The sequence below is a fragment of the Sminthopsis crassicaudata genome, chromosome 2 (assembly GCF_048593235.1).
Source record: "Sminthopsis crassicaudata isolate SCR6 chromosome 2, ASM4859323v1, whole genome shotgun sequence".
NCBI classification, from domain to species: Eukaryota; Metazoa; Chordata; class Mammalia; order Dasyuromorphia; family Dasyuridae; genus Sminthopsis; species Sminthopsis crassicaudata.
Window position 1 is genome coordinate 615,833,682 of NC_133618.1, and position 24,920 is coordinate 615,858,601.

General features: G+C 35.4%; 1 protein-coding gene across 1 annotated transcript in view; it reads left to right on the top strand.

Annotated features, from left to right (window-relative positions):
* Window positions 1-24,920, top strand: part of FRMPD2 (FERM and PDZ domain containing 2) — a 298,804-nt gene that overhangs the window by 55,535 nt on the left and 218,349 nt on the right. The window contains 4 exon segments of the mRNA XM_074296140.1: window positions 1-95; window positions 9,647-9,832; window positions 11,198-11,354; window positions 16,296-16,506. Coding sequence (XP_074152241.1) covers window positions 1-95; window positions 9,647-9,832; window positions 11,198-11,354; window positions 16,296-16,506 — 649 coding nt within the window.

Consider the following 24,920-nt stretch of genomic DNA (forward strand, 5'->3'; position numbering starts at 1 on the left):
GAATGACAGCGCCCTGTGTAGAATTGAAGATCTCAAAAATGCATCGTTGCCATGGTCCCTTATCTGGAGAAGAAGTTGAACTGGAATTCTTAAAGGTATGGGCTTTCATTCCTTAGAGAATAGATGGCTCATTTATTTGTGGTAGTGTCTTTCTTCCCAAGAGTTCACATACTTCACATTTGTAATTCTATCCATTTTTATAAGACCTATGGTATCCTTCCACAAGCTGGACTTATTCCTTGTTTTGTCAGATTAAAGAAAGGAGGCAGGGGTTGCAGGATTTTGGTTAGGGGTGGTAAAAAAAAAACCAGTGTTTTTCTCTTCTTTGGGGGTTTTCAAAGCAAGGACTGGGTTAGACCAGAAATTTTTGTTCAGGAATGAATTGGATGAAATGGCTTTCAAATTCTCTCCCATTTCACATTCTGTGAGTGACTAGTATTGTCTTATGAATCTAAAGCAGTCAAAGAAAAAAATCACTTGACACCCCCTTCAACCCTAATTTTAGTCTACTTTCTATCTATTGAGCTCTGCTTCTTCTTCTCAACATTTTTTAGTATAGGAAAGGCAAATGAAGTCAATGAATATTTTATGTTGTTTTCATATCTTGATTTTATTCTGTGTTGAAACCTTAGTAAGCAAAAATAGCCACATGTAATTTATTTGTCCATGTGAATAGATCGTACCCAAGGATGCTTAAGACCATGTTTTTTTGTTTCAGTTTAAAGTCTTTTATTTAAACACATTCTTGAGAAAATTGAACTTCCTTGGATAATTTTTATATCTAGCCTTTATTTAGTTAGTCACTTAACGTTCATGTGTGGTAAGCTCAATATGGCTTTAAAATGAAATAATTTCTATTAAAAAGTGTGAACAGAAATCCAGTCCATTTCAGATTCAGCTTTTATGCATAGCCAGTGTCAGGAATACTTGGCACCCTCTCTACATGCTGAGATTTAAGTTGTTTTAGCAATCTGGTACATGGTTTATTGGGAATGCAAGCACAGTGATAATCAAGGCGGATAAGACAAAAGCCCCAATTACTGATGCACATGTCATTGGAATCTACATGGGTCTCTAGGTATGGTGCCATCATACTGGGTGGTTTTATACTAGCCTTATGAAATATTTGAATATTTTGGGCAAAACAGAAATGATGGCCAAGGGAACCTTAATCATAAGCTAAATTGTAAAAAATAGTTTTGTTTGTTTCTTTTTTTAATCCTTTTGTCCAAAACACTTATCAGAATTGAGAGAAGTAATGTATAATTCACTGGAGTTGGAATTAGTAATATGCCTTAACTACACATTATACATTACATATAACTACAGTGTGACTAGATGAAATATTACACACCACACAAGTACACACTACACAGTTACATATTACAGTGTGACTAGATAAGATAGAAATTTCTTAGGGCAGGAATTATTCCATTTCTGTCTTTGTATCCCTTGTACTTAATGCAAAGAAAGCATTTAATGATACTTATTAATTGACTTTGGGAAAGTCACAACCTTTCTGAACCCCAATATTTTCATCTATAAAAGGGCATTATTAATATGTACCTCATAAGTTTGTTGTGAGGATCAGATGCTAAAGTGGTTTTTAAACCTTAAAGTTTTTTTTATGAATGTGAGCTACTACTTAATTTTACAGCAACTTTCTATTAGTCCTAAGTGATGAACTGTTTTTTTTTTTTAATACACATTGACTATTGAAAGACTAGGGTACTCTTTTCTCCTGGCAGTCATGCCCATTATTTTCAGGAAGAAGTGGACACATTTTAGGAATCTGCTAATTGAATACCCATAGAAGTATAGAGCTAGAAGAATCATAGAACAGTTCTATACCTCAGATGCTTCATTATACATATGGGAAAACTGAGATTGAGAGTGATTAAGCATTTTGCCCCAGTTCATTTGTGGTAGATGGTAAGTCAGAGAATGACATTATGAGAGTCATTCAGGGGAAGATGAGAGCTTGAATGAAAAGCTCCCTTTTATAAACAAAATACTTATTTCATTCAGTTACTATATAGTTTTACCTTTTTCTTTCTTTCTTTTTCTTTTTTTCTTCTTCTTTTTTCCCCTGAGTCAATTGGGGATAAGTGACTTGCCCAGGGTCACACAGCTAGGAAGTGTTAAGTGTCTGAAGGTAGATTTGAACTCAGGTTCTCCTGACTTTAGGGCTGGTGTTCTATCCACTGTACCACCACCACCATTGCCTCCTATATAGTTTTACCTCCTACAATAATCCTGCTTATTCAAATAGTACCATGATGGTTCTTCTGAGCTGGAAAACCAGCTCAGAAATTGAGAATATTATTGGCTGCTCCACTCCCTAGAATATTAGCAGCACAGAGATGTTTTTCTAGTTCCCTCTTAATGTGTTTAGGTAACTTTGGGATCTTCAGGGATAACTTGCATTCATTGTTACACTTTGTTCCCTCTAGGCCATCCAAGGCAGATTCAGCAGGATCTGTGGTCCTGATTGTACCTTTCTTAATGGGGACAGCCAAAGGATAGAGTTAGAAAGTTCCTTTGCCAGTCTGGAAGTGAGGACAGGTGAATGTCAAGTGCCAGGCAGGTGACCATTGCTCTGAAGGACCAGAGGGAAGTAATGTGTAGTGTGAAGACCACGTAGAACCCAAGAATCACAAGAAGATCTGAAATGGGCTTATCAAGAGCTTAGATCTGGGATTCAGAATCTAATGGAACTGGATAAATTAAGCAGGTGTGACATAGAAGAAAAGTTAACTCAGTTTGTTTACTTAAGCAGTCTTTGGGGATATGCATATTTCTATATTTGGATTATAAATAGCAATCGTTTCTCTTCTGGACAGAAACTCTGAAGGTCTTTCCCTCCGAGGTTGACTCTTTTGTGAAAGCAAACCAGGCCGTCTTTTGCTTCAATTTTTACCTACCGAATCCATTACCTCCGACAAACTGAGACCTGGGAAAGACCAATCTTTAGAAGGCCAGAGTCTCCACTGTACCTGGGTCATTCCAGTTATTTTGACCTATGTCTTGTCACTGTACCCCAGTGATTCTGGAGAAGAGAGCGGACTAATGTCTTTGCATACAAATGTACTTGCAAGTCAAAACTTCACCCACCTGATGTTAGTAGTTCTCTTCAAGAATGAAGGATGAACAACAATTTCTATAGCCAGCTGGAGAGCTATAAACCCTGTGGGGAAACCAGAACTTTGTCCCAGGGCTGCAACATCTAGGGTTCCTCCCTATGGTTTATAACAAAGTCATAGAAACCTCTGAGTTGGTATTAAAAATAGTAATAATAATGATGATGATACACATTTATATGGTGCTTTAAGGATTACAAATTGCCTTAGATACATTATCTCTTCCAACCTGAAAGGTCAGTGCTATTATAATCCAGTTTTGTAGGTGAGGGAACAGAGATTGAAAGAGAAAGCTGAATCTTGGTGGTAAAGTTAAGGACTTCTAAGGGCATCATAAGCACAGAGGCAGGATTCTAACTAAGATTTTCGTGACTCAAGTCAGCATCATTCCAGAATCTAGTCAGTTCAGTCCTGAGCTAAGACCTGAGTGCAAATCTGGCCCCAGACATTGACTAGCTGTGTTTTTGCAGGCAAGTCACTTAACCCATATTTGCCTCAGTTTTGTTACCTATAAAATGGGAGTAATAATCTCCCAGGGTTGTTGTGAGAATCAAATAAAATAATTATAAAATGAAGGAACATTTCCTGGCACACATAGCAAGCACTACACAAATTATAGCTATTTTTATTGTTGTTGTTGTTATTATTATCACCCCCTAAATGTCTTATGTCTTACAAAGTGATTTACTGATATTTCATTTAGTTCTCTAACCACTTGGCTAAGCAGGTAATTTCGTTATTATTAACCGTATGTTAACAACGAGGAATGGGCCTTTGAAAGATTTGCCCATGGTCAAACAGTTAGTGAGTATCTGAAGCAGATTTGAGTCACTTGCCTCCACTATGATATGCTACTTGTCAAGAGAATCAAATGTTTTAGCTCTGCTTTCCTTTGCTTGAACACTAACACTCTTATCAAATGGCTATTTAATCACAGCTTCTTATGACTGCCATTCCTTCAGACTTATTTTTTTAAGCTTTTAAACTGCTGTCATGTGATGCTCTCTTAAAACAGAAATGTTCTCCAGTGTTATGTTTTCATCTCACTTCATCGGATGTCTAATTGAGCCAGTTCATTATCTCACACCGATAGCAGACTTGACAGAGTGGAATAAATGCTAGATGAAATGGCAGCCACACTGCACATGGCAATCTAAAGAGAAAAAGGCAATTGGTTTGCACCCCACCCCCTTTAGTCTATCCTTTATCCCATTGCCAGATGAACTCTTTCAACTGCTAAAAAAGCCCTTCTAATGAAGGGTTCCTCCTTGCCTAACTAAAATCCTTATTTAATTTGCTGGAACTCCTCTCGTATCTAGATCAGTTCTTTGTATATTGCTTAATAAAGGTTTGATAAATTAAGTTGAATACTTCCCAATCTATAGAAAAACAACAACAACAAAAATATTTATTAAATATTCCCTGTGACAATGCATTGTACTAGGCATGAGGTGAGAGATGCAAAATTTGAACAAAACATAGCTCCTATCCTCACAGAACTTACAGTCTGGTGGAGGGATAATGTGTTATAGACAGCTACAAGAACTATATTTTATAATCTGTATAATGTGAGATACAAGAATGAAGGTTATTAATTACAATAAAAATAATAATAATTTATTAAGCATTTATTATGTATGAGACAGTGTGCTGTAATCTGGAAACAAAATACAAACAAAAAGAACAGTCCCAGGCTGGAGAAATTTACCCTCTAATGGGGGAAAACTGAATAGAAAAGAGAGTTAGAAAGTATATGGGGGTGGAGAGAAAAACATATCTAGCATAGAAGAAAAATCTAAAGAATCAGGAGTAGAGCCAGGGGATGATTGAAGGAGCCTGTATGGAAATTTACCCTTCAGAGAATGGGACCAGTGGTGGAAGGATCTTCCACAGTGAGAAGGCTACAGTGGTCTTTTCAATGACCAGAGGCATCATCAGGGCACATTTCTTACAGGAAGTAACTTTCAAGTTAAGTTTTAAAAGATGGATAAGGCTTTAATAGGCAAAGAGGAGAAGGAGGGGATTCCTCAGAGAAACACTAAGTTAAGTTTGGAGATGTGAGAGTGAGGTATATGTCTTCCCATAGATTAAGTTCTATTATAATAGAATGAAAATCTCCAACAAAAAATGACAAAACACTAGTCAATCACCCCATTACTAGCAATGATATTTAGTATGACAATATTGCACTGTGGTCTAGTGAAAAGAATCCTAGAGAGAGTTCAAATTCTGGACCCACTTCTACTTGTGGATTGCTAGGCAAGTGATCTCACCTTCCTGGCTTTTAGCTTCTTCATCTGGAAAGCTGGAAAGTTGGACTAGATGACTTCTAATGTGCCTTCCAAAATAAACATTTCATGTTTCTGTAATAATATTCCCATACAAAGAAAGCATTTGGATCATCCCTTGAAGTTGGTTGCTATGGAAATTGACCTGCACAATTTACAAGAAAGAAGAAAACTTGCAATATTCTGAGATTTCCCTTATCTTAGGGAGAATATCAGAGGATTTAAAATATAAATGTTTAGTTTAGTTTATTGTTCTACTACATTTTTAGTTTCATTCTTCCTTAATGTATGGGAAGAGGAAAGCAGGACGGATTAAAAGTTAAGCAGACAAAAATGCCCTTATTTCTTTCACTTTCTTAGTAAACTCCCCCACCTCAGTACCCCCCAGTGGCAGTACATATGGGAGCTGTCCAACACCAGCACAGCTGAAGAAATAGCAGGGAGGGATTCGGGAGGATTAAGCTGCTGTGCCCTGGCTTCAAGGTATGCTCAGCTCATTGAGTGTGGCAAATTGCACAGACTCTTTAATCAGCTCAGCTTGAATGTGGTTCCTTTGACCTGATTGGTATCTGGTTGTTGTTGACCTTCAGTTTAGTTTCTAATTCTCTGTTCTTCTGAATACTTTTGCTCTGGCTGCTCAGGACGTTTGTTTCCCCACAATCTGAACTCCTTCATGATTTATAGAATTATATAATTTCAGAATTTCAGATTTGAGAAGATTAGTTGTTTTGACATGTCCTTTGGCTCTATCCCCTTGAACTCAGCCTGTACCACCATGTACCTTGCTGGGCTGACTTCCAGAGCCACATTACTTTTCCCATGATACTTCAGTCTTTGGCATGTGGGGCTCTTTAACCCACCAATTCACTCTTATCACTTTGGGCCTAATTCCCAGAAGGCAGTTGGAGAAATTACTAGTTACATATAAAGTCAGAATGCAAGTGAACATGCACATGTGCAAAACTTTGAGATCCCTGATCTCCATGAAACTTATAGCACAATAAAGAGTGACAACATATACAAAAAAGGAATAGTAAAAGTAATACACAAATATATGAGAGATATGAACAAAGTTCCACATGAGACTAAAGATGAGAAGGGTCAATCTAATTGGATGGATCATGGAAGTCTCCATAGGGGAGATCAGAAAAAATTTCAGTGTTAGAAGAGACTTCTGAGGCCCTTTGATTCAGTGGTATCCAAAGTGAAGGCTATTGTCTGACCCAAATGGATTTATCATCAACTAATCAGAGAATGAAAAGGTAGGTACCATTTGTCTAATGATAGCCATAACTAATTATGGAACTTTTGTCAAGTACAATAACATTAACCCAATGCTTTTTCACTTCACCCCTTCCTCTTGTGCAAGGCCCCAACCTCTTCCTCCTGCTTCTGAGATAAATGATGGTCTCTCTGGACAGTTGTAATCTAATTAATCATGGTAGCAGCTGCATATGAACCATTAGAAGTCTCCCCTTCAAATCCCTTTTCCCCAGTACACCTACTTCCTGTCCCTTAATCACCTTATTTATGGCTCTGTTAGAGTCCTTCACTCAGAGGCAAGTGACCAGGAGTAAGAAGGGCTGTGTCTCCTACCGCCCCCACCTTTTTATTTTGGATAAGACAGAATGAGTCGTACAGGATAAGCAGCCATGGGTGGATTATATTGTCAGCATGAATCTTTACTGTATTATCTTCACCCCCAAAAATCTTCTCTTTACAAAATTTCCTGTTACTATCAAGGGTGCCACTATTCTTCCCTGTATACAAGTTTACAGCCTCAGTATCATCTTCTATTTTTTACCTCACATCTCTAATCATTTGCCAAATCTCGTCATTTCTGCCTTCACTTCAGTTTCTTTATTTACTCAGCCACCAACTCCAGTTTCTCATTACCTCATGCCTGAACTATTGCAGTGGCCTCCTAGCTGGACTCAGTGCTCCAAGTTTTTCGTCTCTCCTATTCATCTTCCATACAACTGCTAAAGTGATTTTCTCTAAAATACAAATATCACCAGATCACTCAATAAATTTCAGTGGCTCCCTTATGACTTCTAGAGTCAATTATTATTTCATCTTTAAATTTTGTGTATTTTACAATGATTATCAGAATATAATATTGTATGTTTGTAACCTGTAAATTACCAAATATAATTATTTTTACATAGTCAAAAGAACTTGGAAATGAGAATGGATAGTTCAAACCACTCATAAAGAAGAATTCTCTCAAAAAATACCCCTCAAGTATTCTTTTGGCTTCTACTTGAATGTTCTCCTTGAAGAAGGAATGCTATTCTCTTTTGGGATAACTCTATTTTTTTTCACAATTTAAAGTTCAAATTTTGCTTCTTTGAAGTTTCTTTATATTACTTCTGAGCTTTTTCCTAGTGTTTACCTTATTAATCCCTTTGCATATCTGGAAACAGTAGTCATGTCCAATGCCAGTCCCCCCATTGTCCTCAGACTTCTCTTAATTTTAGACATTTATCCACTTTCTTCACTATCATAATCACCTTCTTCTAAATCCTCTTCAGTTTATCAGTGCCCTACCTAAAATTTACTGCTTAGGTTTATTTGACTTGAGCTAGAAATGTAACCATTGAAGATGGAAATACTCCAAGCACAGTCACAAAAACAGGAAAATGAAAGGCATGTATAAAGGATACTTGATATTACAGTTTATCAACAATAAGGGTATATGAACAGAAGAAATATTTTTTATAATTGGAAATATAGAGTGGCACAATATTGTAGAACGGAACTTCTTAAATATTTTCTGTTTGCAATCCCTTTTAGCCCAAGAAATTTTGTATACAAATCAAATGTTTACTGATAACAAATCATAATTTTGTGGTTCCCATATGGGTTGACAAACTGTAGTTTAAGACCATGGGTTGTAGAAGGCCTTCAATTCTAGGTTTGTTGTTTCTTTTTTTGATAAATAATCAAGAGCCATTAAATGAGTTTTGAGCAGACTGATGAGTTCAAATCCAACTTCAGATCCTTGCTAGTAGTGTGACCCTGGACAAGTCAACCCCATTTTTTTAATTGTAAAAATGAGAATCATAATGACACTTGCCTATAAGGTTGTTGTGAGGATCAAATGAGATAATATTTGTAATGTGCTCAGCACAGTGCCTGGCACATAACATATGCTTAATAAATGTCTGTTCCATAATCACAACTAGTATTTACATAGTGCTTTAAGGTTTACAGAGCACTTTTGAATGCTGATTGCCCTAACAGAAATAATGAAGTCAAAATGGGGAACAGATTGAAAGATAGCAAGCAGTAGGCTCAATTTTGGACATCATGAGTTCAAGATATAAAGATGAAGATGTTTTTTAGGAAGCTAAAGATTTGATTCTTGAGATCAGGACTAGAGATAAAGGTGTAAAAGTTATTTGTATAAATGTAATAGTTGAAGCTATGGAATATGACAAGATTGGGAAGAGAGAGGGAGAGATAGATAAATAGAGAGAGAGAGAGGAGAGAGAGAGAGACAGAGAGAGAGAGAGAGAGACAGAGAGAGATGAGAGAAGTCCAAATAATCCTGAAGTTCACTTATCCTTAGGATATGAAAAGAGAAAGAGGAATCAGTGTAGGAAAAAAAACAACTATTTAGAGGAATAGGAAAAGAATTGGGAACCCTTGAAGCTAAAGATGAGATTTTGTCTACAACAAAGTAATGCAGAATACTAGTCAGGAAAGATAAGGATTGGGAAAGATAAGGTTTGGGAAAAGGTAGCTGAATTAAATAATTAGGAGGGCATTGATGACTCTACGGGAAGTAGTTATAGGACACCAATGATAACAGAAATCAAATGAGAACGGCTTGAGAAGAGAGTGGGGAAGTAGTGGTATGAGATGTAGATTATGCCTTTAAGAGGTTTGGTTAGAGTGTAAAGAAGTTAGATGAGATGGTAGGAAGTATAGACAGAAAGGAATGGGTTTTATTTTAGCATTGGAAAGATCAACACATTTCTATAGGCAAATCAGAGGAGCCCATAGAGAGACAAAGATTGAAGATACATGATAAAATGTATTCATCTTAATTTTTATCTAAAGAAAAAAGGAATTTGTTTTCTATATATTTGAATTCCTCACCTTACCTCCTATGCCCATTATACTACAGTGCTGAACATACTATGAGATAGATAAATATCTATTGTTTGGTTTAATTTTGTGCTTATAAATCAGCCATTTCTGTCTCCTCAGCTGACCCAGAAGCTTCCAGAGTATGGTGTGTTCTTCTATCAAGTCTTCCAAGAGAAGAAAATGCCAGAGGCAGAGATGACCTTGGGGATTTGTGCCAAAGGCATAATTGTATATGAAGTAAAAAACAATAGTAGAATTGCAAGTTTACGTTTCCAGTGGCGAGAAATGGGAAAAATTTCCACTCAGGTCAGTCCAATTCAGAGGCTACAAATCATTTGTTCCTCTTCCCTCTTATTGCCTGCTATTCATAGAAAAAATGGAAAACATAACCTTGAAGAGACCAGACCTTGTGTGTGTTTGTGTGCCATTCTTCTATATTATATGCTCTGGGGAATGCTGTCATTTTAATGCTTGGAGGATTAGGTTTTCCTTCTAGGTAAGGCTCTCTTAACTCTGGGAATCCATCAGGGCTGACACTGGTGGGCTGGTAGTCTAGACTGGGTTTTCAGGAGTATTCTACAACTTTTCAGGCTTCTTATTTCTGTCTTCTTATATCCCCATTGGTATTAAAGGGTATCATATCTAACTTAGTATTTCAGCTTTCATGAGAATTAGTGCCAAGAAAGATTTTTATCAACACTATGGGATGTGACTTGTCCAGCTAAGTATTAATTTTATCTTCCTTTCTGCAAAACTACTATTAGTTTCTGAAACTCTCTTTTCTTCTTCCTCAATGTTTCTCCTTATTCTTCCTACTTCTCCTTTTTTTCCTCCTTTTCTTTATTCTTTAATCATAGTTGATGACAACATGTATAGTGAATAGCATTCTGGGCTTGGTGTTGGGAGGACCTAGCTTAAAATTCCTGTATGACCATAAACAAGTTATTGGATTGCTATGTCCCTCAATTTGTATATGTTTAAAATAAATGAATTTCTCTAATACTTAATTTTCTTATTTATAAAATGGCAATAATCAATGATATCTATAGTATTTATCTCCAAGAATAAAGATCAAATGAGATATGTTGTGCCCCAGTTATGCAGGCCAGGTTTTGGTTGCTCTAATTATAATTGTCATTTATAAGTGTGTAGTATGCTCTGAAACTTTAAAGCTTGATATGTAAATGTCATATTTTTTTCTTTCAATTTTTTAAGGTCAGTATTCTTTCTACTAACAAACTTGCTTAGTCTGCTTGCTAATACATTTACCTCTCTCTATCTGTTCTTGTTTTCATTCTCTGTTCTCTAGGCTTACTGCTCAAGTGCCAGATCAGTGGGCTTCTTCTCTTCCCTGGGGATTGCTATTAGCTATGCCTAAATGATTATGAGCAAATTGGATTGAAGGAAAATTAAGTCAGTTCAGTTCACTCTGGCTTGCTTTACAGCAGAGATACAGACCTGCTGCTTACATGGTTGGAGAGACAGTCTTGGGCATGTTAACTGAATGAAGTTTCCAAGCAAAGGACCATTTGTCTTGGTCCTGGAGGGATAATTGTAAAAATAGTTAGACACTCTTCATGAACCTGTGCTGGCTGAAATGAAATAGCTAGCAGAATCAGTGAATTGAATGTGGATAAATCATTATTTGAAAGTATTTTTTTCTTTCCTTAGAGAAAGAAATTCACCATTGAAAGCAGCATCAGTGGTAAGAAACACACTTTCATTACTGACACTGCCAAGAAGTGTAAATATTTGCTGGACCTCTGCTCTGACCAGCACCGATTTAATGCACAGATGAGCTCTGGGCAGCTTTCCCAAGTTTTATCAGGTGAGTAATGTCATAGTCACAGTTCTATGGAAAATACTTCTAATATGACACACTCATGGTTTCGTGTATAAATGCATCACTGCTGTTATGGCTTTATTTTTAGATGTTCCACAGATCAATCACGAGCCCTTATTATCAGTAGTGAAACTCTTGGCAAGACACATAGTGTCTCTGAACCTTTTCCCTTTTCTGGAAAATGGGAATACTAAGTCTTATATTGCTCATTTTGTAAGGTTGTTGAAAGACTGTTGCCTTGTTGTCCTTAAAACTCTACATAAATGTGAGATATTGTTTTTTGATGGGAAAATAGTCTAAGAAAAGTAGTAGAGATGGTGAAAAGCAATATAAAAGATTTTGAGCTGTAGAAGAAAACTTAGAGATCTAATTCAACTTCATTTTATTTATATTCAATTAAAATTTTATTGATATCTTTTATTTTTGTTTATTTTATTTTCTACTTACATTCCTTCCTATTCACCTACCCATACCATAGATTATCCCTTATCAAAAAGAATTATAAAAAACAAAAAAAGCAGATCAACAAAACTAAAGAAAACTTCAATTCTGTCATTTAGATGGTTCAATGGATAGGAAGACCGGAGTTCAAAACCTTTTCCTTTCTTTTTCCTTTCTCTTACTGCTTGTGACTCCTCTAGTGACCACTTATCAGGTGTGTAAATGATCTTGGCAAGTCACTTAACTTCTGTTTGCCTCAGATTAGTCATCTGTAAAACAGGGATACATAATAGCATCTAACTCTTAAGGTTGTTATGAAGATAAGATGAAATGATATTTTAAAAATGCACTGCAAACAAAGTGTCATATGGTAGCTGTTATGATTATGATCCTATGATTAACCAAGTATGTAAATTTATGTAACATTCCATACCTATAGTTCCCCATGTCTGCAAAGAAGAAATGGAGGCCTACTGTCTAATCTATTCTCTCATAGTCATTTTAATTAAATAAGATTCATTTTTTAAAAAATGATTTTTTTACTTATATGTTCAGGGTGATTTCCTGATTTGACTTACTTCCCTCTATTAGTTCATAAAAGTCTTCCCATGCTTCTCTGAATTTTAATATTCATCATTTCTCATGGCAGAGTGATATTCCCTTATATTTATATAAAATTATCCCTTTCACATTGTGAGTCTCTCCATTATGGTTTTGATATATCATGGTCTGGCCTAAGAAATTAAATAGGAATTTTGGGGGAGTTTTGCAGAAATTGTGGAGGATATGCAAAGGCTAGCAGATGACAAAGAAAGTTTAGAAAGACAGAAATTTAAAATATATATATAGTGTATTATATCAACATATGTTATCTTTTAATACATAATAATTCAGACTTCTTCTCTAGTACAATTGGAAGGTCAAAAAATTTTACAAGGATTTTCCAGATCTCAAGAACTCCATCATGTGGAAGAGATAACTATCCAACAATTTGTTTAGCCCAACAGTTTATAACATAGTGCCAATGGACCCAAGAAAGGAATAGATTTCAGAGAGTCTATGAACTTGAATAGGAAAAAAAATTACATATTTATTTTCATTAGCTTTTGGATTCCTTTGTAGTTATATGTGTGTGTATGTACATATATAATTTTATACATTTAAAAACATAATTCTGAGAAGGAGACCTTAAGTTTCACCAACCTGCTAAAGAAGTCTATGGCACACAGAAGGCAGAGTCCTATATTAGCCATTCCACAGGTTAATGAGCATTTATTTGTGTTCCATTTCTTTGTTACTTTGGATATTTTGGCACACCTAAAATCTTCTTGCTAATTTTGACCTCCTCGAAGTAGATGTTTCACAATGCCTCTTTTTTATTGATGATCAAATTGAGGTTCAGAGCAGGAAAGAAATTTTCCTGAGATTATACAAGTAGGAGGGAGTAGCAGATATAGGATTTAAAATTCAGTACTCTTTCCACTTTGCTTTTAAATGCAAAGGAACCAGTCTTGGCTGAAGCAGAGGGTTTGTATAGGGATATAGAAGAAGATAAACTACAAACTTCTTGATGTAATGCTGAAGGCTTTTCAAAACATATCCACAGGGTACTTTTAGCCTTATTTCAAATTATTTCAATTCACAAATTCCTCGGAATAGTTAAACTTGATCACTATTGTTCCAAGAATTCAATATTCCATCTACAATCTCTGCAGTTGACCAACCATCTGGCATGCCTGGAATATGTTCACTTCCTATCTGTGCCTTTGGGAATTCCCTATTTTCCTTCAAAGTTCATCTTAGGTACTAGGGATTCTATGAAATCTCTCATCCATTCCCATCCCTAGTCATCTCCTTTTCCTTAACTTTCCTTTTATTACATGGACAGGTTTTATCCACATGTGTATGCTTTGTTGCCTGGATAGATATGAACTACTTGAAAGAGATAGTTTTTTATTTATTTTGTCTTCCCAAAATACATGGGTATATATTTTTCATAATATATATGTATATTAATAATAATAATATGAATTAAATCATATTCCATAGGAGATTACAAAGGTTGGGGCCAGATTCTTAAAAGTCCTTGAACATATGACAAAGGAGTTTAAACTTTATTCTAAAAACAAGAGTGGGCCACTGGAGATTTATGAGCAAAGAGTGACATGATGTAAGTTGCATTTTAGGGAGATTAACCAGCCTTTTTTTTTGTAGCGGATTTTCAGATGCATTATTCCACAATAATTAACCTATACTTTCTCAAAGAAGATTATTAAGGTTCTTAAAATCAGGCTATGTGAAAGAGTATTAGGGGAGTGGGGCATTAAGATAGAAATGAATGACTGCATAGCAGATGACGCTTTTTTTTTTTTTTGAAGGAAAACAAAGCAAAGCAAAATTATGTCTTCTCTCGATGTAATTGCATTTCCTGTAGGTGATGTTAAACTTTAGCCAAATCCTTTCATATGGCATGTGAAGGAACATGTTAGAGTGAATAACATATTGGACCTAGACTTAAAAGAACTATATTGTGATCCCTATTTTACTAATTTTTATTGCTGTGTTCTTGGCAAGTTGTATAACATTTCTAGCCCTCAGTTTCCTCATTTATAAAAATGACAAGGTTAGACCATATTGTTTTTATATATCCCAGTCAGAATAAAATGGACATGACAAGTGCAAGAGCTATCTAAAAAGAAAAATACACACAAGTTGGTGACCCATTAGGTATGGGAGAGAAAAGATGGAAGAGAAGTCACAGAAGAGTTGGTAGGGTAGGAGGAAGGAATGGGGTTGATTTGAGATGGAGAGATGATGTTATGTCACAGACAAGTTGAGTTCAAAGTATAGTTAGGGCAATTTGATGAACATCAGGTAGTTGGAAATATAGGACTGGAACTCAAAAGCAGGATTAGAATTAAGCAAAGATGTTAAGACTAGAGATACAGATTTAGATCTCTAGAGGTAAAGTTATGAATATGGATGAGATTGTCAAGAGCAGAGTACAAAGAAAGTACACAAAACGGGGGGGGGGGGGAATATGTGCATGGCAAATAGTAGGTGCTCAATAGATGTGTGTTGAATTTCATCATAAAGTACTTTCTAGTTCTGAAATATGTGATGTTAGGGATCAGGGTAAATTTAGGAAAAGCATTTCAGATTCATATAACTATTTGACCAAACAATACATGAAGCATTTTAAGTAGCTAGGTAGAACTAAATTTCTTCATTATCCCTGGAATTTTCTGCATTGGAAGAGTGGAATCTATTTGCTATGTTTGTGTTAAATCTAAATGAGAGGTGGTTATTGATTACTGATTAAAAAGTAGAAAAGGGGCATGTCTTCAGAAAAACTTGGCCTCTTAATCTCTGCCTTCAAGCCCAAGAAATAATGACCCTGACCAATGACATGAAGTTAACAATCCAGAGTCTGTTTATAATCATATGTACTTATGTGAAGTTGGAATCTGCCATATTTCTCCATATTGTTCCCTACTCACAGTAACTGATTTTTTTCTCTGTGATTCAACTCTACCCAAAGAACATCCAGTACTTGGTTTAACAAATTTAGGTGTTGATCTCTTGCATTTAGAGGCCATATCTTTTATTTTTGAGAATCTTGTGGAGTATTCAGAAGTGGCTGGCTCATAGGTGTTTAATAAATATTTTAAAATGTTGATCCAAGATGAGAAATCCCTTATTAGACTAGAAAGAGAGAATCAAACCAAACCAAAATCCTTTGATTTTCCAATATAAAAACATTGACAATGGCCTTGAGTGGATGTGTAAGCAATCCATTTTGTGAAACTTGAATGTCCTTTCTTTCAACATATGCATTCTACAGCTTCATGGTAAAGCTAAATGGCCTTATAACTACAGCTACCTGAGAAAATAGATAAATTTTTTGGTTGTATACACACACACACACACACACACACACACAGAAAATATGCACCATTTGTTACCTTTATAATAGACACTATGTTGTAGAAAGAAGAGGACCAGAATTAGAATCAGATAAACTTGGTTCAAATCCTGGTTTTGCTACTTACTAATCATGTGACTGATGGACAAGTATCCTTCATCTCCCTGGGTCTCAGTTTCCTCATTTGTAAAATTAAGAAGCTGGATTAGATGATTTCTGACATCCCTTCCCGAACTAAACTGATGGCATTCACACATTTACATTTAACTTTATACCTCATATAACTTTAACCTCACATGTCAAAATGCTGGCACTTTTTAAATTTTCCTATTATAGTGGAGAACAGATGGCCTAAATTCAACAATCACCTTCTTTTTTTAGAAATGCAAACACAGCTTTGGATACAGCAAAGAGTCTCTAGCAGCCTAAATTTTTAGTAAGATACAGCAGATAAAATGGAATTAATATTAATTATAATTTCTCCCTCTCTCTCCATCCTTTCTTTCCTCCTTCCTTCCCTCTTTCTCTCTCCTTTTCTTTCCTTTCTTTCTCAAACCCAGAAGATAATCAGCTCATGCAAATGTTCAAATCAGACTCTGCAAGTGTGCCCCAACGAGAGTATCTCCCTCTGATTCAGAGACTGTCCTGTTCAGAAAATATGTTGCTTGGATCTAACCTAGAAAATACATCTGGAAGGTTGTTGGGCAAATCATGTGATAGCTTCAATGTAGAAAATGGTTATAGGATTGGAGATGAAGGCAACCAAGACAGGTGGGTTTCATCAGTCATTCATCTACTACCAATAGCCTTTCATTTAATCAGAACAACTTGATTTGAATTTCAGCTCTGTGTGACCTTAGAAAAATCAATTTATTTGATGTACTTTATCTTACTTATCTACATTATATTAAGGGGGCAGACTGATATCTAACCTTCTAGTTATAATCACTTTGATCCTATTAAATAGTTTAAGTCCATATGGAGTGCCCCAAGAAAATAATGAAAACAACAACAAATATTTATTGTGAATTTACCATATATAAGGTTGATGAAATTGGGTACCAAATGATGAGGTTGGGCATCAGATGATCAGATTAGAGTAGCAATTGCTAGTTCAAATACTAAGTGCAAAACACAAGGCACTTGTGAAGAATTCACAATGGAATTCTCTTTGCCAAAAGATATCTTTATTTACCAGAAGAGATTATGGACAAAATAGACTTAAATAGACACTGGGAATAGTAAATATGAAATAGATTTGGGAGAGCCCATAGTTAGTGAGGAAAGAGATTTTAATAATTAACCAATGGAAAAGACAAGTTCCTAGTAGAACTCACAATTAGCCAAGATAAAGATAATGTGTCATGAGATGGGATATGCCATTGACTGGCAGGATAAATCCATAGAGGAGTTCAGTACTCTAAAAGAGTTAGTTAGCGATAAAGATATTATTAGGCAGAATGCTGTAGAGGGATAATTCCCAAAAGGATTCAGCAAAGATGGCATAGGCCATGGGCAGATTTATGGAGTAAATTTAACCTGGGAGTTTGACATCATAACTTGATATAGTAAGGTGGGATATCCGAAGACTTCCACAAGAGTAGAATTATAAGACTGAGCAGATCCCCATTAATGTCCTCCCCTAGTTGTCTCAGGGAGTATTATAATCTTATCAGTACTTAAATCTCTCTCTGTCAACTCCACCGAGTTACCCAGAACCTCACCCAGGTCCTGGGGATGCAAAAATTAAATTAAATCAAATCCTTGCCCTCAGGAAACTTGCATTTTGGGGGATGGTAATGGAGAGCATTCAGCACCCGTATAAAAGTATATACATACATATATAAACATATATAGATATACATACATATATAAACATATATATATAATGTATATGATGTATATATATGATGTATCATGCATACATATATGCATATTCAATATATTTAAAAGGAATTTAAAGAGGGAAGAAAATTAACAAATGAGAGGATTAGGAAAAACCTCAGATAAGATGTAACCCTCGAGTTGTCTAGAAACAAGCTAGGAATTCAAAGAGATTTAGATGAGGAGTGAGTGCATTCTAGTCCTGGAGGACTAACTGCAAAAACAGAGATAGGAGATAAAGGGGGAAAGCTAGTAGGACAATTTGCTTAGAACTGAGAGAGAATTATTTTGGTAGAGTAATGAGAAACAAGACTAGAAAGATTGTTGGCAAACAGATTTTGGAGGGCCTTAAATGCCAAGGCTAGAGAAAGGGTAAACTCACTGGGAAACTGTAATTTTTTTTTCTTTCAATCATTTAAATTTAGAGCCTGTGGAAGCAAAGCATTTGCTTTTCTTAACTGTGTTTTTGGAAACAAAAATCTCCTTTGTTGAACTGATTAAGTGTGAACCAATTTATCTGAGCTGGTAAGCTAAAACACTTGGCACTAAGTCTGAAAATATTAATGGTTTGTATCCTATTCAAAAGAAACAAGAAGCATAATTTCCTATACTTGTTCCTTGTTCTTTTAGAATATTAAGTTTTAAGGAGATAACAGGGGTTTGTTGTTGTTGTTTTCAGAGAAAGAACTCTGATTCTTAGGGAAATTTGGCTGGAGGTCCTCCAGGCCAGAACTTAGATAGGAAGGAAATTGTGAAATTTAGGAGTCAGGATCCTAAAAGTGTCAGTCTTTCATTGTTAGACACTTACAAATAGTCCATTAAAATTTTTAATTTTGAAGAGAGAATTAATTCATTTACTCAATAAATATTTACTAAATTGGCCACTAAACCTCACTTGGTCATTGTTGGATTTTGATGGGTCAAAATGAGTATAAATAGCAATTGTTCCTATTTTTAGCCAGAAACAAGGAGGTTCTTTCTCTCTCAGATTTATTTTTTTTAAATTATAGCTTTTTATTTACAAAATATATGTATGGGTAATTTTTCAACACTGATCCTTGCAAAACCTTCTTTTCTAACTTTTCCCCTCCTTCTCCTCCCCCTTCCCCTAGATGGCAGATGTTCCAATATATATTAAAATCTATGTTAAATCCAATATATGTATACATATCCATACAGTTATCTTGCTGCACAAGAAAAATTGGATTTAGAAAGGAAAAAAAACCCTGAAAAGGAAAATAAAAGTGCAAGCAAACAATAACAGAGAGAGTGAAAATGCTATATAGTTCTCTTTCTAGGTGTAGATGGCTCTCTTCATCACTGAACAAGTGGAACTGAATCCTCTCATTGTTGAAGAGAGCCACGGCCATCAGAATTGATCATCAGATAATATTGTTGTTGCTATGTACAATGATCTCCTTGTTCTCCTCATTTCACTCAGCATCAGTTCCTGTAAGTCTCTCCAGGCCTCTCTGAAATCCTCCTGCTGGTCGTTTCTTATAGAAGAGTAATATTCCATAATATTCATATACCACAATTTATTCTCCACCTGATGGGCATCCACTCAGTTTCCAGTTTCTGGCCACTACAAAGAGGGCTGCCACAAACATATTTGCACATACAGGTCCCTTGCCCTTTTTAAAGATCCCTTTGGGATATAAACCCAGTGGAAACATTGCTGGGTCAAAGGTTATGCACAGTTTGGTAACTTTTTGAGCATAGTTCCAAATTGTTCTTCAGAATGGTTGGATGCATTCACAACTCCACCAACAATGCATCAGTGTCCCAGTTTTCCCACTTTCCCTCTAACATTCATAATTATCTTTTCCTGTCATCTTAGCCAATCTGAGAAGTAGTAATGGTATCTCAGAGTTGTTTTAATTTGCATTTCTCTGATCAATAATGATTTGGAACACTCTTTCATATGACTAGAAATAGTTTCAATTTCTTCATCTGGAAATTCTCTGTTCATATCCTTTGACCATTTATCAATTGTACAATGACTTGATTTCTTATATATTTGAGTCAATTCTTTATATATTTTGGAAATGAGGCCTTTACTTGGATTGATTTTTAAAAAATAGGCAAAAGAGACTATTCTCTCCCACTTTCCTTACCCAACCTTAATCACTGGATGGATCTTGCCTCAGACAATCTGAGGAATTTAGCTTAAAAAGGCCAAGGTTTCTCACTGCATCCAGGACCGTCTCCAGTAGTCCTGATCTATGTCTTGTCTGGATCCAGATGGCTTTGGGGGAGAGAGTGGGGCTGATGAGCTTTCACAGTTCTGCCTCATTTAAATCCAATTCATTTTCAAGGCCACACATAACCTTCCTGATATCATTTTTCCACTTTGAGGATGAAGGACAAACAACAATTATGTGTTGGGTAGTGGGGTGACATGGTGGAGAGAGCCCTGTGCTTGGGATCCAAAAGAGTCATCTTCATGAGTTTAAATCCTGTCTTAGACTTAACTAGCTGTGCAACTCTGGGCAAGACACGTGTTTGAAAGGTTTTCAGAGACCCCAGGATTCTCTGGACCATAACCTTGAGAACCACTGGTCTAAACAAAGAGTTCTAGTAACTCAGACAGGAATAGTTTGTTTCCATTGGGATAATCAGGGGAGGTTTCCGAGTACATTTGTTCTGGGTATTGAAGGATAAGAAGGATTTAAAAAAATAGAGACGAGGAATATTCCATATGGAAAGAGTAGAAAGAATGCACAATAGAGATAGTAAAAGAAAGAAGTCACTGTGAGCTTCGTCTTCTTCATTCATGATGCTGGACATCCATTAATGTGGTCTTTTGTTTATTTATTTGTTTTGACTACTATGTAATCATCATCCTGTTGAATTTCCTATACCATCCTCAGATCATTTTTACACAAACAAGTATATAGCTCTCACTCCCCATTATGAACTTCTGCAATTGATTTTTTGAACTCAGTTATATTTTATAATCACATCTATTATATTTCATCCTATTAAATTTTGTCCATCATTCTTTTTAGATTCTAAATATGTCATCAGCTTGTTAACTATCCTCCCAGTTTCATACTACTATAAATTTGATAGACATGCCATTTATGTTCCCATTCAAGTCATGAATCAAAATGTTCAATAGAACGAGGCTAAGGACAATACCCTGAGGGATCTGCCTTCAAGGTCACATCAATCCATCAATTCTTGCTCTTGGGATACTGTCATTCATAAAATTCTGAATTCTTTTGATGCTACAACTTTCTAGCATATACCTCACATAGGCTGGTGAGACTAGGTCTGAATTTCCAGAGAAAAATTTTGGAGATATTTAGAAAAAAAAGTCAATCTAGTAACAGTTGACACTAAAGACTTTTTGTTTTTGTCAAGCCTATATATGCTTATTTTATGAATTTATAATTGGTGCTTTAAAATAGTGCTAATTATTTGTGTATTATAGATGGGCCCATTTGTAAAGAGATTTGACTATTTTTAAAGCCAAGCCATCTCTTTTCTATAAAAATATAGCTTTAGTCCTCACAGCCATAGGCTATCTCTAAAGAACCTGCAATTCTAAGCATTAAGATCTCAATTTCACTTTGCTAACTAGGTAGTATTGTATTATAGAAAAAGTCACAATTTGGAGTCAGGAGTCCTGGATTCAAATTCTGCCTCCAAAGTCCTCTGTATGATGACAGGCAAGGTACTTAATATCTCTAAGCCTCAGTTTTTTTTTTTAATCTGTCAATCAAGCAATAAACATTTTTAAGTTCCTTATATGCCAATCATTCTGCTATACTATTTTTTCCCCAAGATTGTTGGAGTGAAAATGCTTTATAAACTTTAAAGCACTATTGAAATAAGAATGAATGGTATTGATAATCATCATAGTCCCTCTATGAATTGGTAATAAGTTTTGCTTCAGCCTCTCTTTCTTATAAGGTTCTTGAATCAACACGTATTTATTAAGCTGCTACTCCATGCCAGTTGGGACCCTGCTCTTCACTGTGCATAAGGGCTATAAACTGTACCTACCCTTTTATCCAGCAATACCACTGCTAAGTCTATAAATATTTTTTTAAAGAGGAAAGATCCCATTTATACAATGGTATTTATAGCAGGTTTTTTTTTTGGTGGGGGCAGAGAACTGGAAATTGAGGGGATGTCAATCAATCAGGGAATGGCTGAACAAGTTGTGGTATATGATTGTGATGGAATAATATTGTGCTTTTTATAATGTGACAAGTCAGACTGATTTTAGAAAAAACTGGAAACACTTACTGATGCAGAGTGAAATAAGGAGAACCAGGAGAATATTGTACACAGCAACAGCAATACTTGTGAATGACTTAGCTCTTCTCAGAAATATAATAATCCAATACAATCCCAAAGAACTCATGATGAAAAATGCCATCTTCCTTCAGAGAAAGAACTGATGGAGTCTGAATATGGACCAAAACATAATTTTTTTATATTTTTCTTTTTTATTCTTTTTTTGATGTTTATTTTGAGTTTTCCATAAAAACATAACATGGAAATGATTTTAACATGATTGTATATCTATAACCTATATCAAAATTCTTGTCATCTTAAAGAAGAGGGAGAAGAGGGAGGAAAAGAATTTAGAACTCAGACTAAAATTAAGAATGCTAAACATTATTTTTATGTATTTATTTATTTTTTATAGCCAAGCACAATTTATTTAAAAAAATTTTTTATATAGCTTTTTATTTACCAGATATATGCATGGGTAATTTTACAGCACTGACAATTGCCAAGCCTTTTGTTCCAATTTTTCCCCTTCTTCTCCCCATCCTCCTCCCCCAGATGGCAGGTTGACCAATACATGTTACATATGTTAAAGTATAAGTTAAATACAATATATGTATATATAAACATTATTTTTACATGCAATTGGGGGGAAATATTATTTTTTGTATTCTATTTATTTAATATTTCCCCTCAGTTATATTTAAAACAATTTTTACAATTGTTTTTTTAATAATTTTTGAATTCTAGATTTTCTTCTTTATCCTCACCCACAATTAAGAAACCATATGTGAAATTATACAAAACATTTCCAGAAAAATCAAGTTGTGAAAGACAATATAGATTATCCACCCTAATGAAATTAAAAACCCTCGAGCAAAATTAAGTTTAAAAAGAGAGCAATAGACAGAGAAAGAGAAAATACTTTGATCTGTATTCAGACACAATTAATTTCTTTTCTGGGTGTGGATAGGATTTTTCATCATAAGTCCTTCAGAGTAGTTGTCGATCATTGTACTGCTGAGGGTAACAAAGTCATTTACAATTGGTCCTCCCAGTGCACTATTACTTTGTATGCAGTATATTTCACTTTGCTTGAATTCATGGAGGACTTTCCAGTTTTTTGTTTTTTTTTTCTTTCTGAGAGCATCCTGCTCATCACGGGGGAAGATATTATTAAAAAAAATTTCAGATCACAATTGACACCCACACCCATCAAAACAAAGCATGAAAAAGCAACAAAACACAATCCAATCCCTGCTCTTAAAGAGCTTACATTAATATAGAGAAGGCAAGCAATTTTTTCCTTATTGGTCAAAATTAGGTTCAGAACACTTCCTTTCACTGCTTCAACTACAATTTGAAAATGAAGTAAAGAACTTTTTAACTACTCAACTTTTAATAAACATACTGCCAGTAGTTTTCTCCCTTCTTCACTTTTAGTTTATTTCTCTTTTAAGCAGATTAACTATTTTTCAGGTGAATATATTCTTTCTGGTCCTTCCTTATTCGATGTACTCTCTCTCTGGCAAAGAAACTGTTATTTCTGTTTCTTAAGCCATATATAGAAAGCAGAATCCTGTTCTTCAATAACATTTTACTTAGTCAAACTGTTCCCTATTTCTCTCTTCTAATTTACAACAAATCTGCAGATGTGGGTAGCAGTTGTCAGAGCTGATGAATCTTGGGAATCTTTCCATCACGCTCTAGATGATTGCCACAGGAAGAAAGTTCATGTGCTGAATAATCATGTCAGATCCTCACAGGGCAGGTTTCATCTCAGTTCTTAAGTAGGAAGTTGGGGCTTGCCAAGATACTTGACACAGCTCAGCTGAACCGACTCATGTGACTGTGAGATAAGTTTTTGTCCTGTAAGCGTGGGTTACATCTGCATGGCGGTCCATCAGATGCCTGAAGATAGCCATCATGGCTCTACTTGTCAAGTTCTCTCTTCTTTAGGCTAAGCATCCTCATCCTTCAACCAGCTCTTCAAACACAAGGTGACAGTTATAACTAGATTACCCCCAAATCTTCTCTTTTTTTCAGGCTAAATATCCCCAGTTCCTCTAACTCAGGGATTCTTAACCTTTTGTGTCATGAGTCACTTTGGCAGTTTGATAAATGCTATGGACCCCTTTTCAGAATAATGTTTTTATATAATTGAAGGAAATGCTTATTTTCACTTAGAAGTAATTAAAACAAAGTCGTGAATTTCCAAATCCATACGCCCTAACAGCTATCCATGTACCAGGATACGCTAACTCATCCTCATATGGGATGAGCTCAGGTGCTTTTATCATCCCAGTTGCCCTCTTCAGAAGCTCTCCAGCTTACCAACATCCTTCCAAAATGTGGCCTCAATAACTGAACATAATACTTAGGATGCAGATGGATGTGGGTGAATGAGTACTGCAGGATTATCACCTGTGTTCTGGAAATCATCTCTCTTACTTCATCTTAAGCCCACGTTAGTTAATTTTTTTTTTTTTTGGCTGACAAACCACACCATTGACTTATATTGAGTTTGCAATCTGCTAAATCCTCCAGACTGGTCTTTTTTAAAAAATAAATTATTGGCTAGTTTTTTTTTATTTCCAGTCTTATTCATATGATATTTAGCCTACCAAGTTCTAGCCTACCATGATGTTTTGAATCCTGACTTTCATACTGTGTCCCACTTATCTCTTTCAATTTTATGATTTCTACAAATATGATAAACCTACCTTCTATTCATTTATCCAGGTCATTGGTAAAAATACTACACAATATATATAGCTAAGCAAAGATCCCTGGGATATACTGCTGGAAAGTTCTTTTTTTGTGGTGATATTGAATTCTTAATAACTATTCTTCGGATCGGACTGTTCTTTTTCCTTCCATTTCCTTCTCCTTCCCTCTCCTCCTTTCTTTCTATTTATATCTTATTTTCTTTCCCTCTGGCAGAGCCCTGAGCCCCTTCCTTTTTTCTCTGTAGATCCTAGAAATAATAAGAAACCATTTTTATTGGGACCATGCAATGTCTCCCTAGAGTAGAAGTCCTGACATGGTTGGTT